Source organism: Rattus norvegicus, chromosome 14, assembly GCF_036323735.1.
Source record: "Rattus norvegicus strain BN/NHsdMcwi chromosome 14, GRCr8, whole genome shotgun sequence".
In the NCBI taxonomy this organism is placed as follows: domain Eukaryota; kingdom Metazoa; phylum Chordata; class Mammalia; order Rodentia; family Muridae; genus Rattus; species Rattus norvegicus.
Genome location: NC_086032.1, coordinates 61,375,340 through 61,396,386, shown reverse-complemented (window position 1 = coordinate 61,396,386; position 21,047 = coordinate 61,375,340). Strand labels below are relative to the sequence as shown.

General features: G+C 38.9%; 1 protein-coding gene across 5 annotated transcripts in view; it reads left to right on the top strand.

Annotated features, from left to right (window-relative positions):
- The window catches only part of Tbc1d19 (TBC1 domain family, member 19), a 115,914-nt gene that overhangs the window by 16,720 nt on the left and 78,147 nt on the right, over window positions 1-21,047 (top strand). For 4 of the 5 annotated variants that reach the window (NM_001106008.2, XM_063272931.1, XM_063272929.1 and 1 more), the window contains exons 2-11: window positions 2,080-2,152; window positions 3,143-3,188; window positions 5,616-5,691; window positions 7,990-8,064; window positions 9,389-9,452; window positions 10,719-10,765; window positions 10,927-11,037; window positions 13,050-13,122; window positions 13,980-14,018; window positions 15,409-15,521. In NM_001106008.2, coding sequence (NP_001099478.1) covers window positions 2,080-2,152; window positions 3,143-3,188; window positions 5,616-5,691; window positions 7,990-8,064; window positions 9,389-9,452; window positions 10,719-10,765; window positions 10,927-11,037; window positions 13,050-13,122; window positions 13,980-14,018; window positions 15,409-15,521 — 717 coding nt within the window. The remainder of the gene's footprint in view (window positions 1-2,079; window positions 2,153-3,142; window positions 3,189-5,615; window positions 5,692-7,989; window positions 8,065-9,388; window positions 9,453-10,718; window positions 10,766-10,926; window positions 11,038-13,049; window positions 13,123-13,979; window positions 14,019-15,408; window positions 15,522-21,047) is intronic. The other variant, XM_063272928.1, reaches the window with a different exon arrangement.

The window sequence follows — 21,047 nt, the reverse complement described above, 5'->3', positions numbered from 1 at the left end:
ACTGTTTATCTCAGTGTTCACATAGCCTGAACTTTACTGGCTGTAAACTGCTAGTACAGCTCACTGTGTTCTGTCCTTCATATGTTTCCTCAGCTGCGTCCCAGGCTTCATTGGACTTGGGTGTCGTCTTTTGGCACAGCTGCTGGTAGTAGAGTGTTCTTTCATTGAGCAACACACACTGTCTATGAATCTCTCTGCAGACTTAATAGCTGTGTCTGCTCAATGCCTAGGGCCAGCAACTCATTGGGGTTCTAACTGGATCTGTTTTAGTTGTTAGCTGTGATGTACAAATGATTTACCTTAATGTATATTTATACACCACATATATTCCTGGCGCCAATGGAGGCTAGAGTGTATTGAAACTCCTTCAACTGGAGTTAAGGACAGTTGTGAACTGTCATGTGGGTGCTGTCAACTGAACTCCGATCTTTTGTAAGAGCAGCAAGTGTCATTTGAGCTATCACTGTAGCCCATAAGCTGAAATACTTATATAAATTAAACATTTCCCTTTTTCTGTTTGGTTTCTCACTTGAGACAGGATAGAAAGACAGGATAAGTGTGTTTTCTTTTACTTAACAGTTTTCAAGGTAAGGAGAGATTTCTCTAGCATTCACAATTTGATTACCCATGTTTTCACTCTATGTGTTATTAGGAAAAGGAGCCCCAGTTGACTGTACCATTTTAGTTTCCTTACATCTCACAATGGAGTTGACCAAACCACTCCAGACTTTAGGTCCTGTTCTACAGTAGGCTCCTTAACTGCTCCAAAGCATATTTGTGGGCTAATTGGGGGGGTCTTTCTCCCGACACATGACAGGTACCCTTGATCACTTTGGTTTCTTTGCATACAGTTGCTAACACTGAACATATCTCCCAGCTGTTAAGTGGTCAGAGCCAGTTGTATTTTGGGCTTATGGTAGATATCACCTAGTCTTCCTATAAATATTTTTCCTGGAATTTTGATTTGATATTAGCTGGTCTGTTTATGTGATAATATAGGAGATTAAAAAAAAAAACCAAAAAAACCAAACCTCCAGATAGAGATGACTCAGCAGTTAAGAGTGTGTATTAAACTTGAGAGAACCCAAATTTAGCCCCGGCATCCATGTTGGGCAGCTTACAACTTCATGTAATTCCAGCTCCAGGGAGATATGATACTTGTGACTTCCATAGGCACCTGCATTTGTCTACACATATACCTGCACAGAAAGGCATATATCCACATAATACAAAAATAAAAATAAAGAGGTTGAGCCACAGAGATGCTAATGTGCAGCTGAGAATTGCTAAATGTGAAGTTTCTGACCTGGAAGGTCAGGTGGGTGGCAGTTTCCTTGCAGAAGATTTAAAGTTTGAGGAAAGGAGCAAGGTAGATGAATGAAAGCAATCTTTGATTTCATAGGTTTGAGCGAGTATAAAATACCATGAAGTAACAAACTTGCTAAGAACTGTGTTTCTAGTGTTTCCCAGACAAAACTGTCATGAAACTCCCACACACTGAGGATGATCAAATCCATCACAAGCAGGAAAAGTACATTATTTATGGCAAAAACTGCAGTGTGGAATGCAAAGCATCCAGTTGAACATAAAAGAAACCTTATAATAAACACCAATGAATAGGGTTTTATGGACTTTGAAAAATAGGCACAACACATGTATATTGAGCAGCAATCCAACCTGGAAGGCACTATCCAGACATGTAACACATCAGCAGATCTTTGTCCAGGTGTGACTGCCATAGACATCAGATTTAATGTGAAACTAGATGGCTAAAATGTGAGCCTTTTTCTACTTGGACTTTAGCTAAGCATGCTAAGTATTTGTAAGCTGTACGTTGATGTATTTTGCATATGTTAGAGTGCTATTATGAAAGTAGGCAAGGAGACCTTCTCTGTGGGGAACCAATTCAGGCAGGTCTATGCTGATATAGTTTCCAAGTGCATTTCAAAAACAAAAAAAACCCAAACAAACCAAAAACCAAAAAACAGGTGTTTCTTTCTACATATTTGTTAGCATGACAACTCAAATGACTTAACTTTTACTTCTATTTTCTCTTTCCCTTGTTTTCCAAAAATCTAGGCCTGTCTTCAGAGACCCGAAATCAGACTTGAATCACTCAAAGAAGATATTAAGGAATTCTTTAAAATATCAGGTTTGTTAAGTCCCCAGCATTCTCAGACTTCCAGCTACTTCAAAACTGATGTAACTTGTTTGAGGACTTCTGTTTGGAGAGGATTAGAATGCACATATTGTAATGAAACTGTACCAACATGCGAGGACACTGTAGAAAGGACTGCTTCTCATTAGTCACTTGTTTTCTTCCTAGTCAAAATTGTCCCTAGTGTGGGGAGTATACCCTTAAATAAGTAGCTCAAGCAGCATATCTTCTCCTTCTACAGTATTTTTCTATGCTTTCAAAACACAATAAAACAATAAAACAAAACAAAACAAACAAACAAAAAAACCAAACGAAAAATCCCAGAGGCCAGAAATGAAAAAAAGAAAGGAAATTGTTAGTTTTTGGACAAGAAGGCCTAACATCGGACCAGCACTTGCATGTGGGAGCTGAGACTTTGCTTGGTGGCTCCTTAGAATGGTACATGATTGTTGGCCAGCAGTGTGTTAACTAGCCTCTGTACTTGGTTCTTATGTTCTTTCTCTGGTATGGACCAGACTGTCTATTCTTGATGCTGACACACTCACCCTAGTGTCAGTTCAGACACTGGCACGCATTTAGAGCTTCTGTAGTGGAAGAAGGCATTACTCTTAACTCAAGAGAAGGATTCAGTAGTTTTACTTAGATAGCAGCTAATTTCTTTCACAAATAACCATGATGCCAACATTTTAGTGAGTTAAATTTATTAAGTTCGGGCTAGAGAGAGAGCTCAGTAGTTAGATTACTGGTTGCTGTCGTCAGGGTCTCTGGTTCAGTTCCCAGCACCCACGTGGCAGCCTACAAATGTATAATTCTGGTTGCAGAGCATCTGATGCCCTCTTCTGACACTCGCAGGCTCATGCATGAATTTTGGTGTGTATATATACATTTAAGCACATATACGTAAAATAATAAAGTTAAGAAGCTATAAAAATTACTACGTTGCATATTTAAGAAACTAATACTTATTTTTTTAAAACTTAACAGGTTGGGAGAAGAAACTTCAGAATGCTGTTTATAGTGAACTGAATGTGTGAGTTTTTTCCCATCTATTTTGAGATACTATTTTGTTCAACTATACTTACTCTGTAAGTAGTAAAATTATTGTTGCTGTCTATACCTATACTCTTGTTAGACTACTTATAGAATTTCCAGCAAGTTACTATCACAGTCACTGCAGTCTAGTCTGAGTCTGAGTAATAGATAGGTAGGAATTTTCTATATTACCAGTTTGTATATTGAGAATATATTCATCCAAGGCAATTAGGTAATGAGATAGTTGTCATAATACTTACATTCTTCTTTTTATTGTTGAATTTAAAACATTATACTTCTTTCAGTTATTACAAACTGACCATACATAATTTCTTTTTCTTCACAAGATTATTATTGTTACTAAAAACCTAATGTTTTTATTTTTATTTGCTGTCAGTCCTTATTAAGATGTATAGAATTTTGCTCTCAAAACTATAGCTGCAGAATATTAACTTGGTGGTTTATTAAATACCCCATTATTCATCCACCATTCATGAGTGTTCTCTCTGCACTCAGGGTGTGGAGTAGAAAACTAAGCACACATCCTGCCCTCATGATGTGTATAATAGGCCAAAGGAGTGGTGTATCTGCTCTTTTGTTTAACCACTTTATCTGTCTCTAGCATGCTGTAGTTTCTAACACTCCGTTTCCCACAGTCTCTGTCTAAGCTATGTGACTGGGAACTGAGATACCGTTGTTTAATCAGACTGCTTCTGAGGTAGGCTCACATGAAGACCTGAGGATTTATACTTTAGATATACAACTAGTTACTTTTCTATTGTTGTGAAGAAACTTCAGGACCAAGGCGACTTATAAAAAGAATCATTTAATTAGGGGGTTGCTTACTGTTTCAGAGGGTGAATTCATGACCGTCTTGGTGGGAAGCAAGACAGCAGGTGGACTGGCATACTACTGGAGTAGTAGTTGAGAGCTTCCACCTGGTGCATAAGGCCAAGATGGGGGTTGAGGCGGGTATAAGGGAGGAAGAGACTGGGCTTGGTGTGGGCTTTTGAAGCCTCAAAACATAATCTTCAGTGAAACCCCTCCTCTAACAAGGCTTAATCTCTTATTCCTTTATGAACAGTTCCAAAAACTAGGAACCCAACATTCAAATAGACAGTGGAAGCTATTCTCATTCAAACCACCAACACGTTTTAAAGTTAGATTTTAGTGCTTTGCCTATTATCATCTTCTAAGGTGGTCTGTGACGTCTCAGATAACATCGAATGTAAGTGCCATCTATTACTGAAATTGACTGCAACCATGCCATTGGTAGTTCTGGCTACTAAAGGAATAGGTGTTAGTTATGACAAGTAAATATTTACTTCACACAATGTAGTAGAGATACCTGCTGTGTATTATTCTCAATTCTGGCTTTTCAGTCTGAGATTTTAGTAATGACTTCTATTTTAGTGAACTGATGTATTTCTAAAAATAGTTTTGTATGACAGATTGTGCCTTTTTAGTTAATGACAAAGCCTATCTTTCATTCATTTTTATACCTTTAATATCCTACACAATGCAACTTTAATATTTTTTAATAACTAGTTGAGAGTTTTGTGGGAGTTCAGTAATACTGCCTTTCTTCTTACTTGGGTTCTGAACCAAAGGAGAAAAAAATCATAAAACATCATGGAAAGTGAGAGCTCAATATCAGACTTCTTTTTACTGAGAAAGACTAGGTAGACACAGGCATGCGAACATACACAAGTTCACATATATGTAAAGATACACAGACTTGTTTTTTAAGGCTAACTAAAGGCCATAGCTCATAATGAGTGTACAGGGAATCTCTAACCTGAACTCCAAGAATAAACAGTCTTAAAAATCCAGTCAAACAGTTATTTAAGTGGTCTACTATGGTTTAAATGTCCCCTCCGAAGTTCATAGGTGAAATGTAATTGACACTGTAATAATATTACCAACTGCAACCCTCTGGAGTCATTAGGGGTTGAACTGAAGATAGTGTAAAAGGCTAGGTTTGAGACTGTCTTTTTTCAGTGAGTGTCTTACTATCTGTCACCAGATGTCATCCAGATGTTGGGACCTGGATGTTTGACTTACCGGGCTCCAGAACTATAAGCCAGAGCATTTCTGTTCTTGACCGACTGCATTTTATCTGGGTGTGGTGTTGCACACATAGAATCTCAGTGCTTGGGAGGCAGAGGCAAAAACAGTTCAAGGCTATTCCGGTCTGTGTAGTGAGTTCCCGGTCTGCCAGGGCTACCCAGTGAGACCCTGTGTGAAATACAAAACAAACATTAACCATTGGTAGGATGATATAATTAAATATTTTATTAGACTCTGAACATACAAATGAACTATTAATGAATACTCTTATTTTGTTTGTAGCATCGACTTCTTACCAAGGTAATTCATTATTGAGAGCTCAGTATGCTAATTAGCTGCATCTCTTTGCTTCTAGGTTTCCTTTGCCCAGTCATCCTTCTGCACCCCCTGAGCATCTCAAAGAACCTTTGGTGTACATGAGGAAAGCACAGGTTGGCCAGTGTTCGTTTCATTTTCTTCTTGCATGCCAAGCAATGCAATGCATAGTGTATTTTTATTGGCATAATATATATTATTTGCCATATAAAGACTGGGTAAGGATCTCTTAAATAATAAGTCTTGTACACTCTGCCTTTTTCTTTTTAGTAATCAAGGGTCATACCTATTTAACTATGGTAACCTGGAAAACATTACATAGAAAGAAAGGGTCACGTACCATACTGGCCTGAAGTTTGAAATAGGGTAAAGCCTTCTATAACCATCTGTTCCTCATGGCCTGTGAATTTAAAAGAATGAAAACTTGATGAACACACACACACACACACACACACACACACACACACACACACACACAAAACAACAACAACAACAACAACAACAACAAAACCACCAAACAACCACCATTCCCCAAACAACAAAAAAACTCTCTGTCCTTTGAAGCCAGTGTTACTGATACCATATTTAAAATAAATTTACTCTCCCAGCAGGCTATCACTGCTAATTGGCTGACAACAAGAGAGAAGCCAGTTTAAAAGTTAAAAATAAAACACGTACAGAGGGCTGGAGAGATGGCTCAGTGGTTAAGAGCACCGACTGCTCTTCCAGAGTCCTGAGTTCAAATCCCAGCAACCACATGGTGGCTCACACCCATCTGTAATGAGATCTGATGCCCTCTTCTGGTGTGTCAGAAGAGAGTTACAATATACTTTCATATAATAAACAAACAAACAAGCAAACACATACAGAAACTATGAGAAGACATTAACATGTAAAGTCAGCGAGCCTGTCGCTTGCTCCCTTCTCTCTTCACCGTCCTTTCCTGGGCACAGCCCTGCCTCCCTCTTTGGCACAGCGATGCTTGGGAACCTTCCTCTGAGTGCTGGAAGGGACTGTAGGACCATCACAGGCAGAGATGGGGTTCTTCTCCCCAACATGGCCTCAGAAAGAGATTGAACATTTTTATTATGAAAATTTTGAATCATTCCTATAGAAATCCTGTGAACTCATTCATCCCTCTGCTCCAGGTCATGCCTTTAATGCTGTAGAAAAAACTATGCTGTGTCCCATTGCCAGGTTCACTGTAGTATATACATTAGCAATATCCTAACTTTTACTTTCATTAAAATCTCCTTTAAATTAGATGATTGTCTTGGTTAGGATTTCCATTGCTGTGAAGAGACACCAAGGCAACTCTTATAAAGGACAACATTTAGTTGGGACTGGCTAACACTTTCAAAGGTTTGGTTGGTCCATTATCATCACGGTGAGAAGCATGGCAGCAGGCCAGCATGCATGGTGCTGGAGAAGAAGCTGAGTGTCTGAGAAGACAGCGAGGCAGCTAGGAGGAGTGTCTTAAAGCTTATCCCCAAAATGACACATTTCCTTGAACAAGGCCACACCTACTCCAACAAGACCATACCCACCAATAGTGTCAGTGCCTGGACCAATCATATTCAAACTACTACAATGATGATGTAGTATAATAGAAACCATGGAGAGTTTGAGGAAATATGTCATATATTTATTCTTGGTGATATCTCTAGAGTTTGCAGCTTTCCTACCAATCAGGTTGCGTACGTTTGAACAACACTGGATTAACTGATATTTAAACATTTAAGATTTTATCCAGTGTTATTTAAACTTCCGTGACTATGAAAGCTCATGTTTGTATATAATATTTTGGGAACTCCATTGGTACATTCAAATAAAGTGGTATCTGAAGAAACTAGTAGATGTATGGTGCTTGTCAGTGGGTGAGTTTTCTTTTACAGCAGTGTTAGTAGCACACTGAGCTCACGGGAACTAAGGACGTGGCTCACTGTGCCCAGCTTCACACATGCGGCCAGCTGTAGACCTGAAACATGACCTGAGCAGTATGCTCCAGAGTCCGTGCTTCCTGGTGGGACTCACCTGTGGGAACTCAAAATACACTATGTGTATGTCTGTTGGTTCCCCAAATGACCTACAGGACTCCTGCCCAGTGCCTTAAAGGACTTCTCACTACGCTCTAGTTCTCAAAAGTTCCCTTGCATCTCAACTATACACCACTGGGATAAAAGACTTTAATGCATCTATCTGAGACTATCCAAATTAAAGGACTGGACACCACAGCACTCTGGACAGTCAGTATCTGCACACAGAGAGAAGTCATCAGTGTTTGTTGAGTGAACTAATGGGTGAGGATAACCTCAACTAGCTTTGCCATTTCTGTGTATATCATAGTAACTGGTTTTCTTATTAGGGTAGATATTGTTAGTGAAAAACAATGATATATTGTTGTTTTGTTTCAGGGAAGTTGGGAAAAAAGAATTTTGAAGAGTTTAAATAGTATGTGCACAGAACTAAGTATCCCATTAGCACGAAAGGTACATTTAACATTTTTCTGCTAAAGTATTTTATTGTGAGTTAACTTCTTAAAAATGTCATAAAGTTGTATAATAGGCTTGGTATTCTTCATTTAATGGTGTGTCTTTATAAATAAAAATCTCTGTCAGTTGTTGTTTTGTACATATTCTTTACATATTTAATGGTTGCTATAATGAACCTATGCTGTAGCCTACTCAGATATTTGGCTATTGTCTTAGTTACTTTCCTATTTCCTATTCCTATGGAAGGAAGTGTTTATTTGGTGCTTACTGTTCCAGAGGGGTAGAGTCCATCCCTGTTACAGTTAGGAAGCCTGGCACTGCCCACTGTCAGGCATAGTGATTAGAGCAGCAGCTAGGATACACGCAGGAATCAGAGAACAAATTGGGAGTGGTACAACCCTTTGAACTCCCAAAGCACACCCCAGTGACATACTTTTTTCAGTATGGCCACACCTTTGAGCCTCCTGAAATAGTATCTACCACCAACAAGGGGAACAAGTATTTTAATGCCTGAGACTTTAGGGAACATCTCACTCAAACCACCACAGCTATAAAGAATGAATATACTTCAAAGATTTTAATGACATTTAGTTTTCGTACATTCTGAGTAAATGAGCTCCATAGCACTATGTCTTCAAGTTCAAGATTACTGCAGCCTTGTAATTGGCAACATGATGACACCTTCTAGTATTAATGTAATGAATTAAAAGAGTAATTTGTTGTATCTCTGCAGTCTTTGGGTTCTACTTCTTACTTAGTGGTGTGAGAGGTAGAAAAGGAAAGAAAAATCACCGGAAGTCTGTTCTAGATGCTGTAGCTACTCACAGGAGTAGAGAAGGAGTTTCTCTTCACTTTCTTCTCTACCTGTTAGTTATCCTCCACCACTGAATAGATCCAGACCGTATATTTTAAGGAGAGCCTGAAGTACTAACAGTGTAGTGTATACAAAAACCTTGCTTGAATGCATAGTATGATATGATTCTGTCTTTCACATCAGAAGATAATGCTACTGAAACAGCCGTATTCACCCAGCCATGCATTTCTGAGCTTGCTGATGGGGTAAGAGCTGTGGAATATGGCTGAGGAGCAGTTCTTTGTGAGATTTACTGGCCAATCTGATCTTGTACCTTCTCTTCTTAGACTCATTAAAATCATGTTCTAACTAAACCATTGAGACTAGATATGTTCCAATCATTTTAAAACTTAACTTATGTATAATTCAAAGAAGTTTTCAATGCTTAGTTTCCTGTATGCTATAGTACCTTATTTGAACTTTTGAATAAGTTACTGATTTTTAAAACTAATTAAAAAATCCTTTTAGAGACCAGTGGGAGAGCAGAAAGAACTTCTCAATAAGTGGAATGAAATGGGAACTGATGAGCCAGGTATGTTGGACTTCCTACAGGATTGGTGATTGAATTAAAATAACATAATACTTCCTCAGAGGCATGGCGACCTTCCACCTTCACTAATCCCCAGAGTCTGCTTTGTTGATTTCTATTTTGCAGCCTAAGAATTTCCACATTTAAGCTGTGTTTTCCATTACTTGGATAATATTAAATTGTTGATCCATTTTTTCCAAATAGCATTTTAAAACTTTTATAAAAAAGTAAATAATCTTTCTGTCACCTCTTCTGTAATGCTCCTTGAACCTTAGATGTAGGAGCTTTGGTATAGATTTATCAACTGGGGAAAGGTTGTAAAAGACAGAGGACCAGGGTGTCTGCTGTGAAATTATGTCTTCTATAGAGGACAGCAAAGCTGTACCCATAAAATGACAGCAACATAGTACAGTGGCCTAAACAAGACCCGAATAAGGATACCACCAGCTGATATGCTCACATGGACAGGGAAGATCTTATGAAGGTCCCACTCCTAGACGGTTCTAGATAGTTAATGTCTGTGAGAAGGAAAGATCAGCGCCTTCCCTAGGGATGCCCCTAAGTAGTTACCCAACACCAAATGTTCAGCCCTAAAACATATGAGCAACACTAAATGAATTCAGTTGTATTTATAGACTTATTTGAATTCATACATATAACAATAAAAATTAAAGAAAAACACATAAATTAAATTCATTTACTAGATTCCCAAGACTTACCTTTTAGTTAACATAGAAATTCTGTAAGCTTAAGTATGTTGAGATGCTGAGGAAAGCTTGACTAGTGAAAAAATAAATTTTGAGAATTTAAAGTGTTTTTAAATTGTATTTTGTCTTTAAAGTTCATGCACAGTCAGCTCTGTAAACATAATGAGTAACAACTGTATATTGTAGATGCCTATAATCATTTGGACAGACACACACATGGCTGCTCTCCTCCCAGCCCCCACTGCTAAAACTAGTCTGGGAACTATAATAGGAGACAGTATGACTAAAATTGGAAAAGTTTAACCAAAGTTGAGGAATTCACTGAGAATGCATTATTTGAATTCTAAGTACTTTGAAATGCTCATACAGAATCTTTATAGGAAACTCGGTAGGTCTTCTATAGTATGTTGTTTACGTTGTCAAAGACAGGTTTTGTTTTTGTGTTCCCAGTGTCTCACATAATGTAAAACAAATGGTCAGTACTCTGTAATTATGTCACTCTCTCTGTTATGGTCATTTCATATATTATCTGAAATTTTGTTTTATTCTTAACTCATTCTAGATTTAAGCCTTTTTCGACCTGTTTATGCACCTAAGGACTTTCTTGAGGTATGTTCTGTTGTATAGATATGCAAATATGATGGTGTAATTGAAGAGTTGGGCATGATCCCAAATAACTTTTTAACCTGAGGTGCTACAACAAGAATTATCATGTTTGGCAAGAAAAGACATATAAAGAAACTAACCAGGCTTGTTGTTTATTTTTAAAGGTATTAATTAATCTCCGCAACCCAAATTATGAAAATGGTGATTCTCTTAGTTTTAGGACTCATTTGGGTTTAATCCAAGTTCCTCTGAAAGTAAAAGACATCCCTGAATTGGTAAGTATAGACCTTGAAGAATAAATTAATGTGTATTAGAAGATAACCACTAGAAAAATATTTTAGTGCAGCATGTATCTATTATAATCTGAGTCATAGATGTGTTAAACAAATTACTAATGTGACATCCTTTTTGGTGGAAATATGTACATAGAAAGAACAAGTTTTTGTGTACAAGTCAAGAAAGCTTACATTGGCCTATAAATGTTTTGCCCAGTCTAAGAAAGAACAAATATCTATGAGGATGTTTGCAGGGACTTGGGCATTTGATGTGTGGTTATAAACATGATTGGGGTGCTGAAGCGCACTGGCTGCTCTTCTAGAGGTCCTGAGTTCAATTCCCAGCAACCACATGGTGGCTCATAAACCTCAGCTCCAATACACCTCAGTTGTGGTGAGATCTGGAGCCCTCTTCTGGCCTGCAGGCACATATGCTGTTACATAATAAATAAATTTTTAAAAAATGATTGGAACAAATCATAAGATTGATAAAAGGCTGTTTAAGAAAGCACATGTTATTTAGTGTAACCAACTTCCCTGGAGCCCAGAACATGGTGAGACACTAAGAGAAACTGCCTTTGCCCTGGAACACAGTGAGGCCTTCATTTTAAAATGAAACTGTGAGATTTCCTGATGGTGGACTGAAGTCTCCATTATGCCTTCTTTTGTCACTCATTCCAAAATAATGAAGAATGTAGCATTGTCAGCACCTCTGGTGAAACTAAACAGATAGGTAGGCCATAATGAGTAACCTAAAGCAAGGAGAAGTCAGAGCAGACAGGAAGTGCGGATGACAGGTGCACTGTAACTGCCCCATCTGTCAGCTCCACATCCTCCACTCTGCTCTGCTGCACTGTGCTGGATCTGAACTATTGTCTTTTTGCCTGAAAGCTCATGTTATTTTTATGAATAAAGTCTGATTCTGGAGAGATATTTGAAAGGCTCCAGCAGGACAATGTTGTTGTTATAAAAATATAACAAATAAAATGGTATCTTTTATCCCCACTAGGTTGGCACTGCAGTGCCCCAAGATATCTGCTAAATATCTTAATCTAAGTCAACAAAGCATCTCACCCACTTTGTTCCATCCCGTATCACACTGCTGAAGGCCTCTCTCTGAGTATGGCAACAATCTCTCTACCCATCCAGTTCCCAAGACCAACTGGCAGAAATATACATCCTAATTCCACGGCGGCTCAGTGTCTCTAGCCGCTGCACACTCTCTTACACTTAAATCGCTACAAGAAAGAACACACAACACAATAACCTTTGATCCAATTGATAAGATATAATTGCCCACCTAAACATGCAAAGCCCTGTACATACCCACCCCTTAAGAACATTTATAACAACCTGTAAAGGTACAGAATGGAATCCTGACGTCAGCCTCCATGTTCTCTCTCTGCAGGAACTTGTCTGCCTTCTCCCCTCTCTTCCATTCCCTTTTCCTCCTCCTCCTTCAAACTTTTCTCCTGCCCATCCTTTCTTCTCATCCAATGACAGGCCTCATTCTATCTTGTGCCTGCCTCACCTGTGACATCATCTCACACGATGTTGTCTCCCTTCTGGTTCCTGTGTACAGCGGTGTCCTCTGGCCCAGCTCCAGCCTGCTCCTTTGGCATTTCTTTTTGTTGCCACCATTGACCATTAGTCTTGATCACAGCCTTGAGCACTGGGAGGAGACTTTTCTGACGTCATGTTTCCTTTCATGCATGCTTCTAGAAGCCATAGTTGCTTTCTGCACTTCCTGTACCAGAAAAGTACTGTGTAGACATTTTTCTCACTGTGTATGCCATCACTTTTCTACTTATGCTTATATCATGTGAATCTGACGCACAGCCATATCTGCAGTACACAGCTCTAATGTTTAGGGTCTGCTACCATTCTTAGATACTTGAATGAAATGATGATTCATTTTTACATGTGTGTTTTTAAACGTATCTAGGTACAAATAACCTTTTCACATTCACCAGAGCCAGATGTGTGCTAATTCTCCATATGTTATTTTTCAGAAAGAATGCTTTGTAGAACTTGGCTTAAACACAGGACAACTGGGTATAGATGATTCTACACAAGTGCCTCCTGGTTAGTATTTCCCATGTGACACTTAATTAGTGACAAGTTATAGCTTCCCAGTACACAGGCCAGCTCTATGCAGATCAATGGATTACAAAGTAGACACTGTGTGACCTCCAACCCAATCAAGAAACAGCATATTACAACAGCTCATGCCTCCCTCTAGTAACACCATAGGGCTGGTCCTGTTTGAAGCTCCATAGAACTGGTGCGGCCTGTTTGGAATTATTCACTGCATACACTTGAGCCACAGAGCCAGAAGCAGACACTGGATCCCTGGCGCTGGAGTCTGCAGTGGCTGTGAGCAGCCGACATGGATGCTGTGATCAGAGCTCAAGTGCACTTGAGCAGGCAGCAGCCGCTCTTAGCCCCCAGCCAGCTCTCCCGCCTGAGATGATAGGTCTTCTTTCTCAATGTATCAGAAGTATTTTTTGTATGAGAATATATTCTATTTTAACAAAATAAACAATTTGCCCATTTTTGCTTCCCAGTTAAATGTGTGAACTCACTTTTAACAACTTAGGAAAAGTTTCTCTACCCTTAGGCTGTTTGTTCTGGTTTTCAGAGCCAGATGCGGTAGTGAGTACCTAGAAGCCTAGCCTTAGACCGCCGAGGCAGCAGGGTTGTACACTGAGGGTTGTACCTCAGGCTACACTCGTGAGATTAAGACCAGCTGGAGCAGCAAGATTCTGTGCCAAATAAACACACACACAAATTCTTATAAATAAGAAATTCTTATGTTTTCTATATAGTTACCCGATTTTTAAGATAATTAAAAGTATTAGTACTGGGAAAAATACTTCTTATTCTGAATGTAGTTGATCATGTTTGTGTCTAATAATTTTATTTTCTTTTAATATTTTTAGAACTTTTTGAAAATGAGCATGTGCGTATTGGGCAGAAAGGTAAGTTTAGTCAGATTTATTAAAATCTATAAAAAATAAATGAGATAGCTAGCTAACTGTCCCGATGAAATAAGTTCAGGTGAAATTTATTCTCTGTAAACTGAAGCACTGTAGAGTTCTGATATTTAGCTGAGCAGGTAATCTAATGGAAATCTTTTTTTAGAAGCAAAATGCCCTGTGTTAGCTGTCTGAGTAAATGTAAGTTAAGCACATAGCTGGCTTGCTGAACAGGAAATGCAGACCAACATTTGTCAGCTTCATGAGAGTCGAGCACTCTGCAGCAGAATTTCATCTCATAATCAAGGAGGCAGCTTCCTCTTTGATGCACCCACACACCTCTCATTAGCGCTAATGAGGGCATGCTCCTGCATCAGGAGAGGATAGAGCTCTAAAATCCACTGACAGCTCACAATGATGAGGCTTAATAAGGGAGCAGGAGGAACAATTGCCCATCTTTTGGGCACTCTTTGTCTTGTTTCTATAATCCTTTCTTGTCTTTGGGGTGCAAACAAGGCTTTGTGTCAGATTGAACTGTCCATGACAATTACTGTCATGTACCAATGTCCCTACTGCAATTTTTCAAAGTCATGTTAATTTCAAAGGCCTCTTTTGTAGGCTCAGCCTCTTTCATTAGACATTCAGATACTGAGCATCCTTTTACATTATTATGCTGGTTTTGTCTCCTTTCTTCCTGTCATTTTCATTTAGCAGAAAATTTCCTTTTCACTGTAAAAGGAAACAAGAAAATGATGCTATTAGATAAATATTGCTTTTGTACTATGTCTCACTTTTTGTTTGCTTTTATTTTTGCTTTTTATGTCCATGTTTTAATTAAAGAAAATAAAATGAAGGCAAATTAATATTATACTGATTTTTAAAAAAATATGGGTACTTAAGGATAATTTTGTTGAAAGTTTATTAGTCTTTGTTTTGTATTTCTTTTCTATTTTTTAAAAACCTATTTGCAGAGCTAAGAAGTCTTTTGGTAGAATGGGTGCCTTAATATTCTTACATTGTTGGTGGGCAGGATCCTGTATGCACAGTGCTCCTTCTAAGTAACAGAAGCCCCATGACTTGGTAGCGTACATTTATGAGAATCATGGATTCTGAAGATGAGGCTCTGCCTGGTCACAGAGCCAGACATCAGTCTCATTAGTGGTTGTAGGTCTGTGGAGCTGTGGGCAAGCACGGTGAGGACCTGGGGAGATGAACCCGGGGCAGGCTGTACCTCTGCCACCTGGAAAGGCAGAGAGTGAAGGAAGACAAAGACAGATGGGGTTCTCAGATGCAGGCTGAGGATCTGCTTCCCAAAAGATTTATAATAAAGATTTCCAAGATGGTCCTTGCATTTGAATTTCCTAACGGATTATCTATCATTTGCATTTGACAGTTCTAGCGCAGCAGGACAGCGCTGCTGCCCAGCAGTACGTCCGACAGGGAAGCCCCACTGCACTGAGAGCGGAGCTCTGGGCGCTCATTTTGAATATCTCCAGTCAGCCTGAGGTAAGGAGCAAAGGAACTGGAGCAAACTTGAGTTGTTTGTTTGTTTGTTTTCTTTTATTGGATTTTTTTCTTTATTTACATTTCAAATGTTATCCCCTTTCTGGTTTCCGTCCAGAAACCCCCTGTCCCATCCCCATCCCCATCCCCGTGCTTCTATGAGGGTGTTCTCTCAACCACCCATTCACTCCGTCCTCCCCTCCCTACATTCCGCTACACTGGGGCATCGAGCCTTCACAGGACCAAGGGCCTCTCCTCCCCTTGATGTCCAACAAGGCCATCCTCTGCTACATATGTGACTTGGTTGGTGATTTAGTCCTTGGGAGCTCTGGGGGCAGGGGTGTGTGTGTGTGTGTGTGTGTGTGTGCGCGCGCGCGCGCGCGTGTGTTAAATCTTCCGCGCTGCCAGCATCTTTTCTGTGAAGATAAAGCTTGTGACGTATTGCAGAGCAGTGTTAGAGTGTGGGATTTTGAGCAGTGTTAGAGTGTGGGATTTTGAGCAGTGTTAGAGTGTGGGATTTTGAGCAGTGTTAGAGTGTGGGATTTTGCTGATCTTTTGTGGTAACCCTTTGGAGATAATTGTTTACAAAACAGATTTGAGTAAGTTGGACAGGTTGTTTCTGTTTCTGTGATCCCAAAGGCATAGTTCTTGGCTGGATTTAAGTTCACAAGTAGCATGCTGTCTTCGCTGCTGTGGAGTGATGCAAATTATGTTCTCTTTGTAAAGCAAGTGTTACCTTTTCAAAACCAAATTTAGGATATTCCAAAAAAAATCACTTTAAAAATGACAGCTAATGATTGTTTTTTGCAGTATTTCAAGGTGATTTTTTACATTTTCATTTTGAGGAGGTAGGGATTTTTATTTTTAAATTTAAATGCCAAATCTAATATTTATAACTAGAAACTAGAATTTTCAGAAAACCATTGGAATGATTTGCAAATAACTGTTACAGGCAATTCATTGAGGGTGGGGTAGAGAAAGGAGAGAGAGGAAAATACTTTTTGCTAAATTAATTTTCTGTCAGTTAAACTACATATCCACTTATAGACCTATGGGCTTTAGGGTTTTGATGGTCTGTTTCTTCTCATTCATACATTTATACATTTAGTAAGCCTCCTCAGCTCCTTGGCTCCCATCACAGTTCCCTCAGATTGACAGTCTTGTCCGGTCTCTCCTCAGCTTCAGATGGGACTGATGATGCACATGAACATCTTTAGAACACCTTGGCTCAAGGTGTCTCAGCTCTTCCTCAAGTACAACCGTCCATCAAAGAACCCCAGCTGAAAGGCCGTGCTATTCTTTCCTTCCCACCTGACTCTCATACTGCACTCACCAGTAATTCCCTCTTGCCTCGGCTCCTCAGCATGGTTGAAAGTCGTGTAATTCTCTCTGGACATATTTTTGCCAATTCATTTCAAAATAGTGTTTTGTATCTGGATTCAAACCATCCAGTGTACTGCATAACCTCGTTCCCTACAAATCCTTTAAAACATCCTCTCTGGCATGCTCTATGCATTCTCTACCTTTTCTCTCTCTCTCTCTCTCTCTTTTTTTTTGTTTTTTATTTTTATTTTTTTTCCCAGAAGTGTTTCTCTGTGTAGCCCTGACTGTCCTAGAACTTTCTCTGTAAACCAGGCTGGCCTCAAACTCAGAGATCTGCTTGCCTCTGCCTCTTAAGAGCTAAAATTAATGGCAAAGACCTCACCCAGATGTTTCTGCCCTTTTGCATAAAAATCTTAGACCTTTTCTTTATGATTCTTTAACACACCTTATTTTTCTGTGATCTCTGCATATGTCTCATATACCAACCAACCAACCAAACAAACAAACAAACAAACAAACAAACAAACAGTATTTCCCCCTATTTCAGGCTGTGGCACTCCAAGTCTGTTTTGTCCCTTTCTCTAGAAAGTCTGCCTGGCACCCATACAGACATTAGAACTTTCTCACTAGATAGTTAACCAACAAATACTTACTTACTATTATTTTTCTGTTCTGACTGATATGGCAAGAGAGAAAAAAAAATCATACCTAATAACATTGAAGATGGCCAGGAAATATTTGTTGAATTAATGGATCCTTATTTAGTTAAAACATAATATTTTTAAAAAAATGTTGTGTGTGACAATGTGTGAATGTATATCTGTACACCACTTGCACGTGGGGCCTTCAGAGGCCAAATGAAAGCATTGGATCCCCTGGCCCAGGAGTCTACAAGCAGGTGATTGAACAGAGAACTTTAGAATTGTAGCCGGTGCTCCTAAGTGCTGGGCTGTTGCTCCAACCCGCAACTTATTTAATTTTTGAGAAGTTAAAGATAGACATATTCATGAAGAATCAATATGACTACCTTTATGGTCATCAAATTCTTTCTTAGAGAATGGTGTCCAAGTTGAGATGAACAAACACTACTATAGAAAAAAAAAAGTTCATCTATGCAGCCACCCCCAGATAGCCACTGCAGGCTGGCAGGGAGTCAGTTTGCTGCCTCTCTTGTAGGAACTGAAGTAGATTAGAGTCTGTGTTTCCCCTGCTCTCCCTGTTCCTCTTTCCACTCAAAGCTTCATCCTAAACAAAAGTTTGCTATAGTGAATTCCATTAATGATTTGCATTAACTAATAAGACGAATTGCTTTATTTAATAAATTGCTCAGTCTGCCATACTCTAGTGTATATGTCCCGACTGATATCAGCAAATGCCCTACGCACGTTGCCAAAGGGCAAGGAGCGAACTTTTTAATCTGGTAGCTGCTGTATTTGATGCTGTTGCCTGTTTTGTCCTTGGAAGAATCTTCGTCTTCATTTTAATTTACCTTTTTTTTAAAAAGTTTTTTCCTTTTCTATTTTCATGGGAGAGTAGGACTCCTTAGAGGGGCATAAACAGTTACCCCTTTCTCTCCTACTGCTCTGAGGGTGAAGACAGCCTTAAAAATGGTTTAGTAGATGCTTTTAAATCTTGAGGAACTACAGTAGTGTGGAAAATAGCATTTACCTTTAATTTATGAGTATTTTGTTCTGAATAAATGAAGACACTATAAAGTATATGACTGTCTACACTATAATAAAACACATTGCACAGTGGTGACCCTAGGAAAGGGTAGCTCATGTCACCTGCCAAGAACCGTCTCTGAATTTGTGCCTAAATTCCTTGATTTATAAAACAGTCTTGGGGCTGGAAAGATGGTTCAGCAGTTATGCACACTGGCTGCTCTCCCAGAGGACTAAAGTTTGATTCCTAGAGCCTATGTAGTAGCTCACAAACCATTCGTAACTCCAGTCCCAGGGGGACCCAATACCTTCTCTGGTATACAACCATGAATGCAGGCAGATAACCTATATATATATGATTTCTAAAAAATTCTTTTATGTCTTAGGTTAACCCAGTTTTATGAAGATAACTTGTCTATCTAGATTTCTGCCATGTCTCTAGCTCCAATAGATAGAATATTAAATATCCAAAGCATTTTAACTAAAATATGCTAAAAGTTAAACATTTGTTTAGCTGAATAATACAGCATATAAAATAATTAAAAGAAAAATTAAAAAAAGTTTAATTGCATGATTATTTCCTGTACAGAAACTTTGGTATATACCATATCAATAAATTATTATAATTTATTGTATGTTAATTAGTACTAAAATCAATGTGAACGTGCTATTGCTATCTTTATTTGATAAAGGCTACAGAAGCCTCTTCATTTGCTTATTAGAAAAAGAATATATATATATTTTTTTTATTAACTTGAGTATTTTATTTACATTTCGAGTGTTATTCCCTTTCCCGGTTTCCGGGCAAACATCCCCCAATCCCTCCCCCTTCCCTTCTATATGGATGTTCCCCTCCCCATCCTCCCCCCATTGCCGCCCTCCCCCCAACAATCTAGTTCACTGGGGGTTCAGTCTTAGCAGGACCCAGGGCTTCCCCTTCCACTGGTGCTCTTACTAGGATATTCATTGCTGCCAATGAGGTCAGAGTCCAGGGTCAGTCCATGTATAGTCTTTAGGTAGTGGCTTAGTCCCTGGAAGCTCTGGTTGCTTGGCATTGTTGTACATATGGGGTCTCGAGCCCCTTCAAGCTCTTCCAGTTCTTTCTCTGATTCCTTCAACGGGGGTCCTATTCTCAGTTCAGTGGTTTGCTGCTGGCATTCGCCTCTGTATTTGCTGTATTCTGGCTGTGTCTCTCAGAAGAGATCTACATCCGGCTCCTGTCGGCCTGCACTTCTTTGCTTCATCCCTTTTGTCTAATTGGATGGCTGTATATGTATGGGCCACATGTGGGGCAGGCTCTGAATGGGTGTTCCTTCTGTGTCTGTTTTAATCTTTGCCTCTCTATTCCCTGCCAAGGGTATTCTTGTTCCCCTTTTAAAGAAGGAGTGAAGCATTCCCATTTTGATCATCCGTCTTGAGTTTCATTTGTTCTAGGCATCTAGGGTAATTCAAGCATTTGGGCTAATAGCCACTTATCAATGAGTGCATACCATGTGTGTTTTTCTGTGATTGGGTTACCTCACTCAGGATGATATTTTCCAGTTCCAACCATTTGCCTACGAAGAAAATATATTTTAACTGCACATTGAAAAGCATATAAACTTGTTTTGTGACATATTTTTGACATCTAGCCTGCAGTCTTGACGTTCTTATGGACAGATGGCTTTGGAACAAGCATGGCCTTGTTTTCATTCAGTCATCCAGTATTTTTATTTGTTGTTTTGTTGCTAATAATGTATTACTTGTCTGAAGTTTAACCAGTTCAATGAGTCCATGAGATCACTACATAGTTATGTTTATGGGATTGTTGACTTTTTTGAATAATTGGACCCAATAAAATTTGTCTTTATGTTTAAAGTTTTATTCAATGCAATTGAATATATATTTCTTTATGGAAATATCTGGTCCTAAAATTAGTATTTTAATGATTTCTCTTATTAAGATACTTATTAATTTTCTAGCAATGACTAGGGAAAGCATTGATTAATTGATAATAAAAACATAGATACAATTGCTAATAATTTATTGAGCATAGCAATTAAAGTAAAATTATCTGTGAGCATTTATAATTCATGAGTAATGCAGATGAAATATTTTAATGTATATTACCCATGGAAATAATTTCTGTAATTGGTTTTATTTCAGTTTTTAATGCCAGCATACATATGGACAAACATTTTTAACAAATTGAATTAAATATTAGTAGTATAAACTCACTCAGCCTTTTCAGATGTCACCAGGCTGTTTCTCTCTGCTTTCTAGAGGAGATAGAAAAGTCCCAGGGCAACATGTAGTTTAGCGTACCTCATCAGTAGTACTTCTGTCCTGCAGAGCTGTCTGCCTCTGACAGGAGTGGCCATCTTCTTTGGCTACACATATAGCATAGATGACCACTGAGTGGGGAAAGGCGGCTGTCCTGTCCAGCGTGGAGCAGCTGACTTCACATGGGCAGGGCACTGAGTAGTGGGTGGTACAGCTATTGGGCCTTCAGTCACATACATCAGCAAATTAATGGGGAAAAAAGGAACAGTCAGTGCCATAT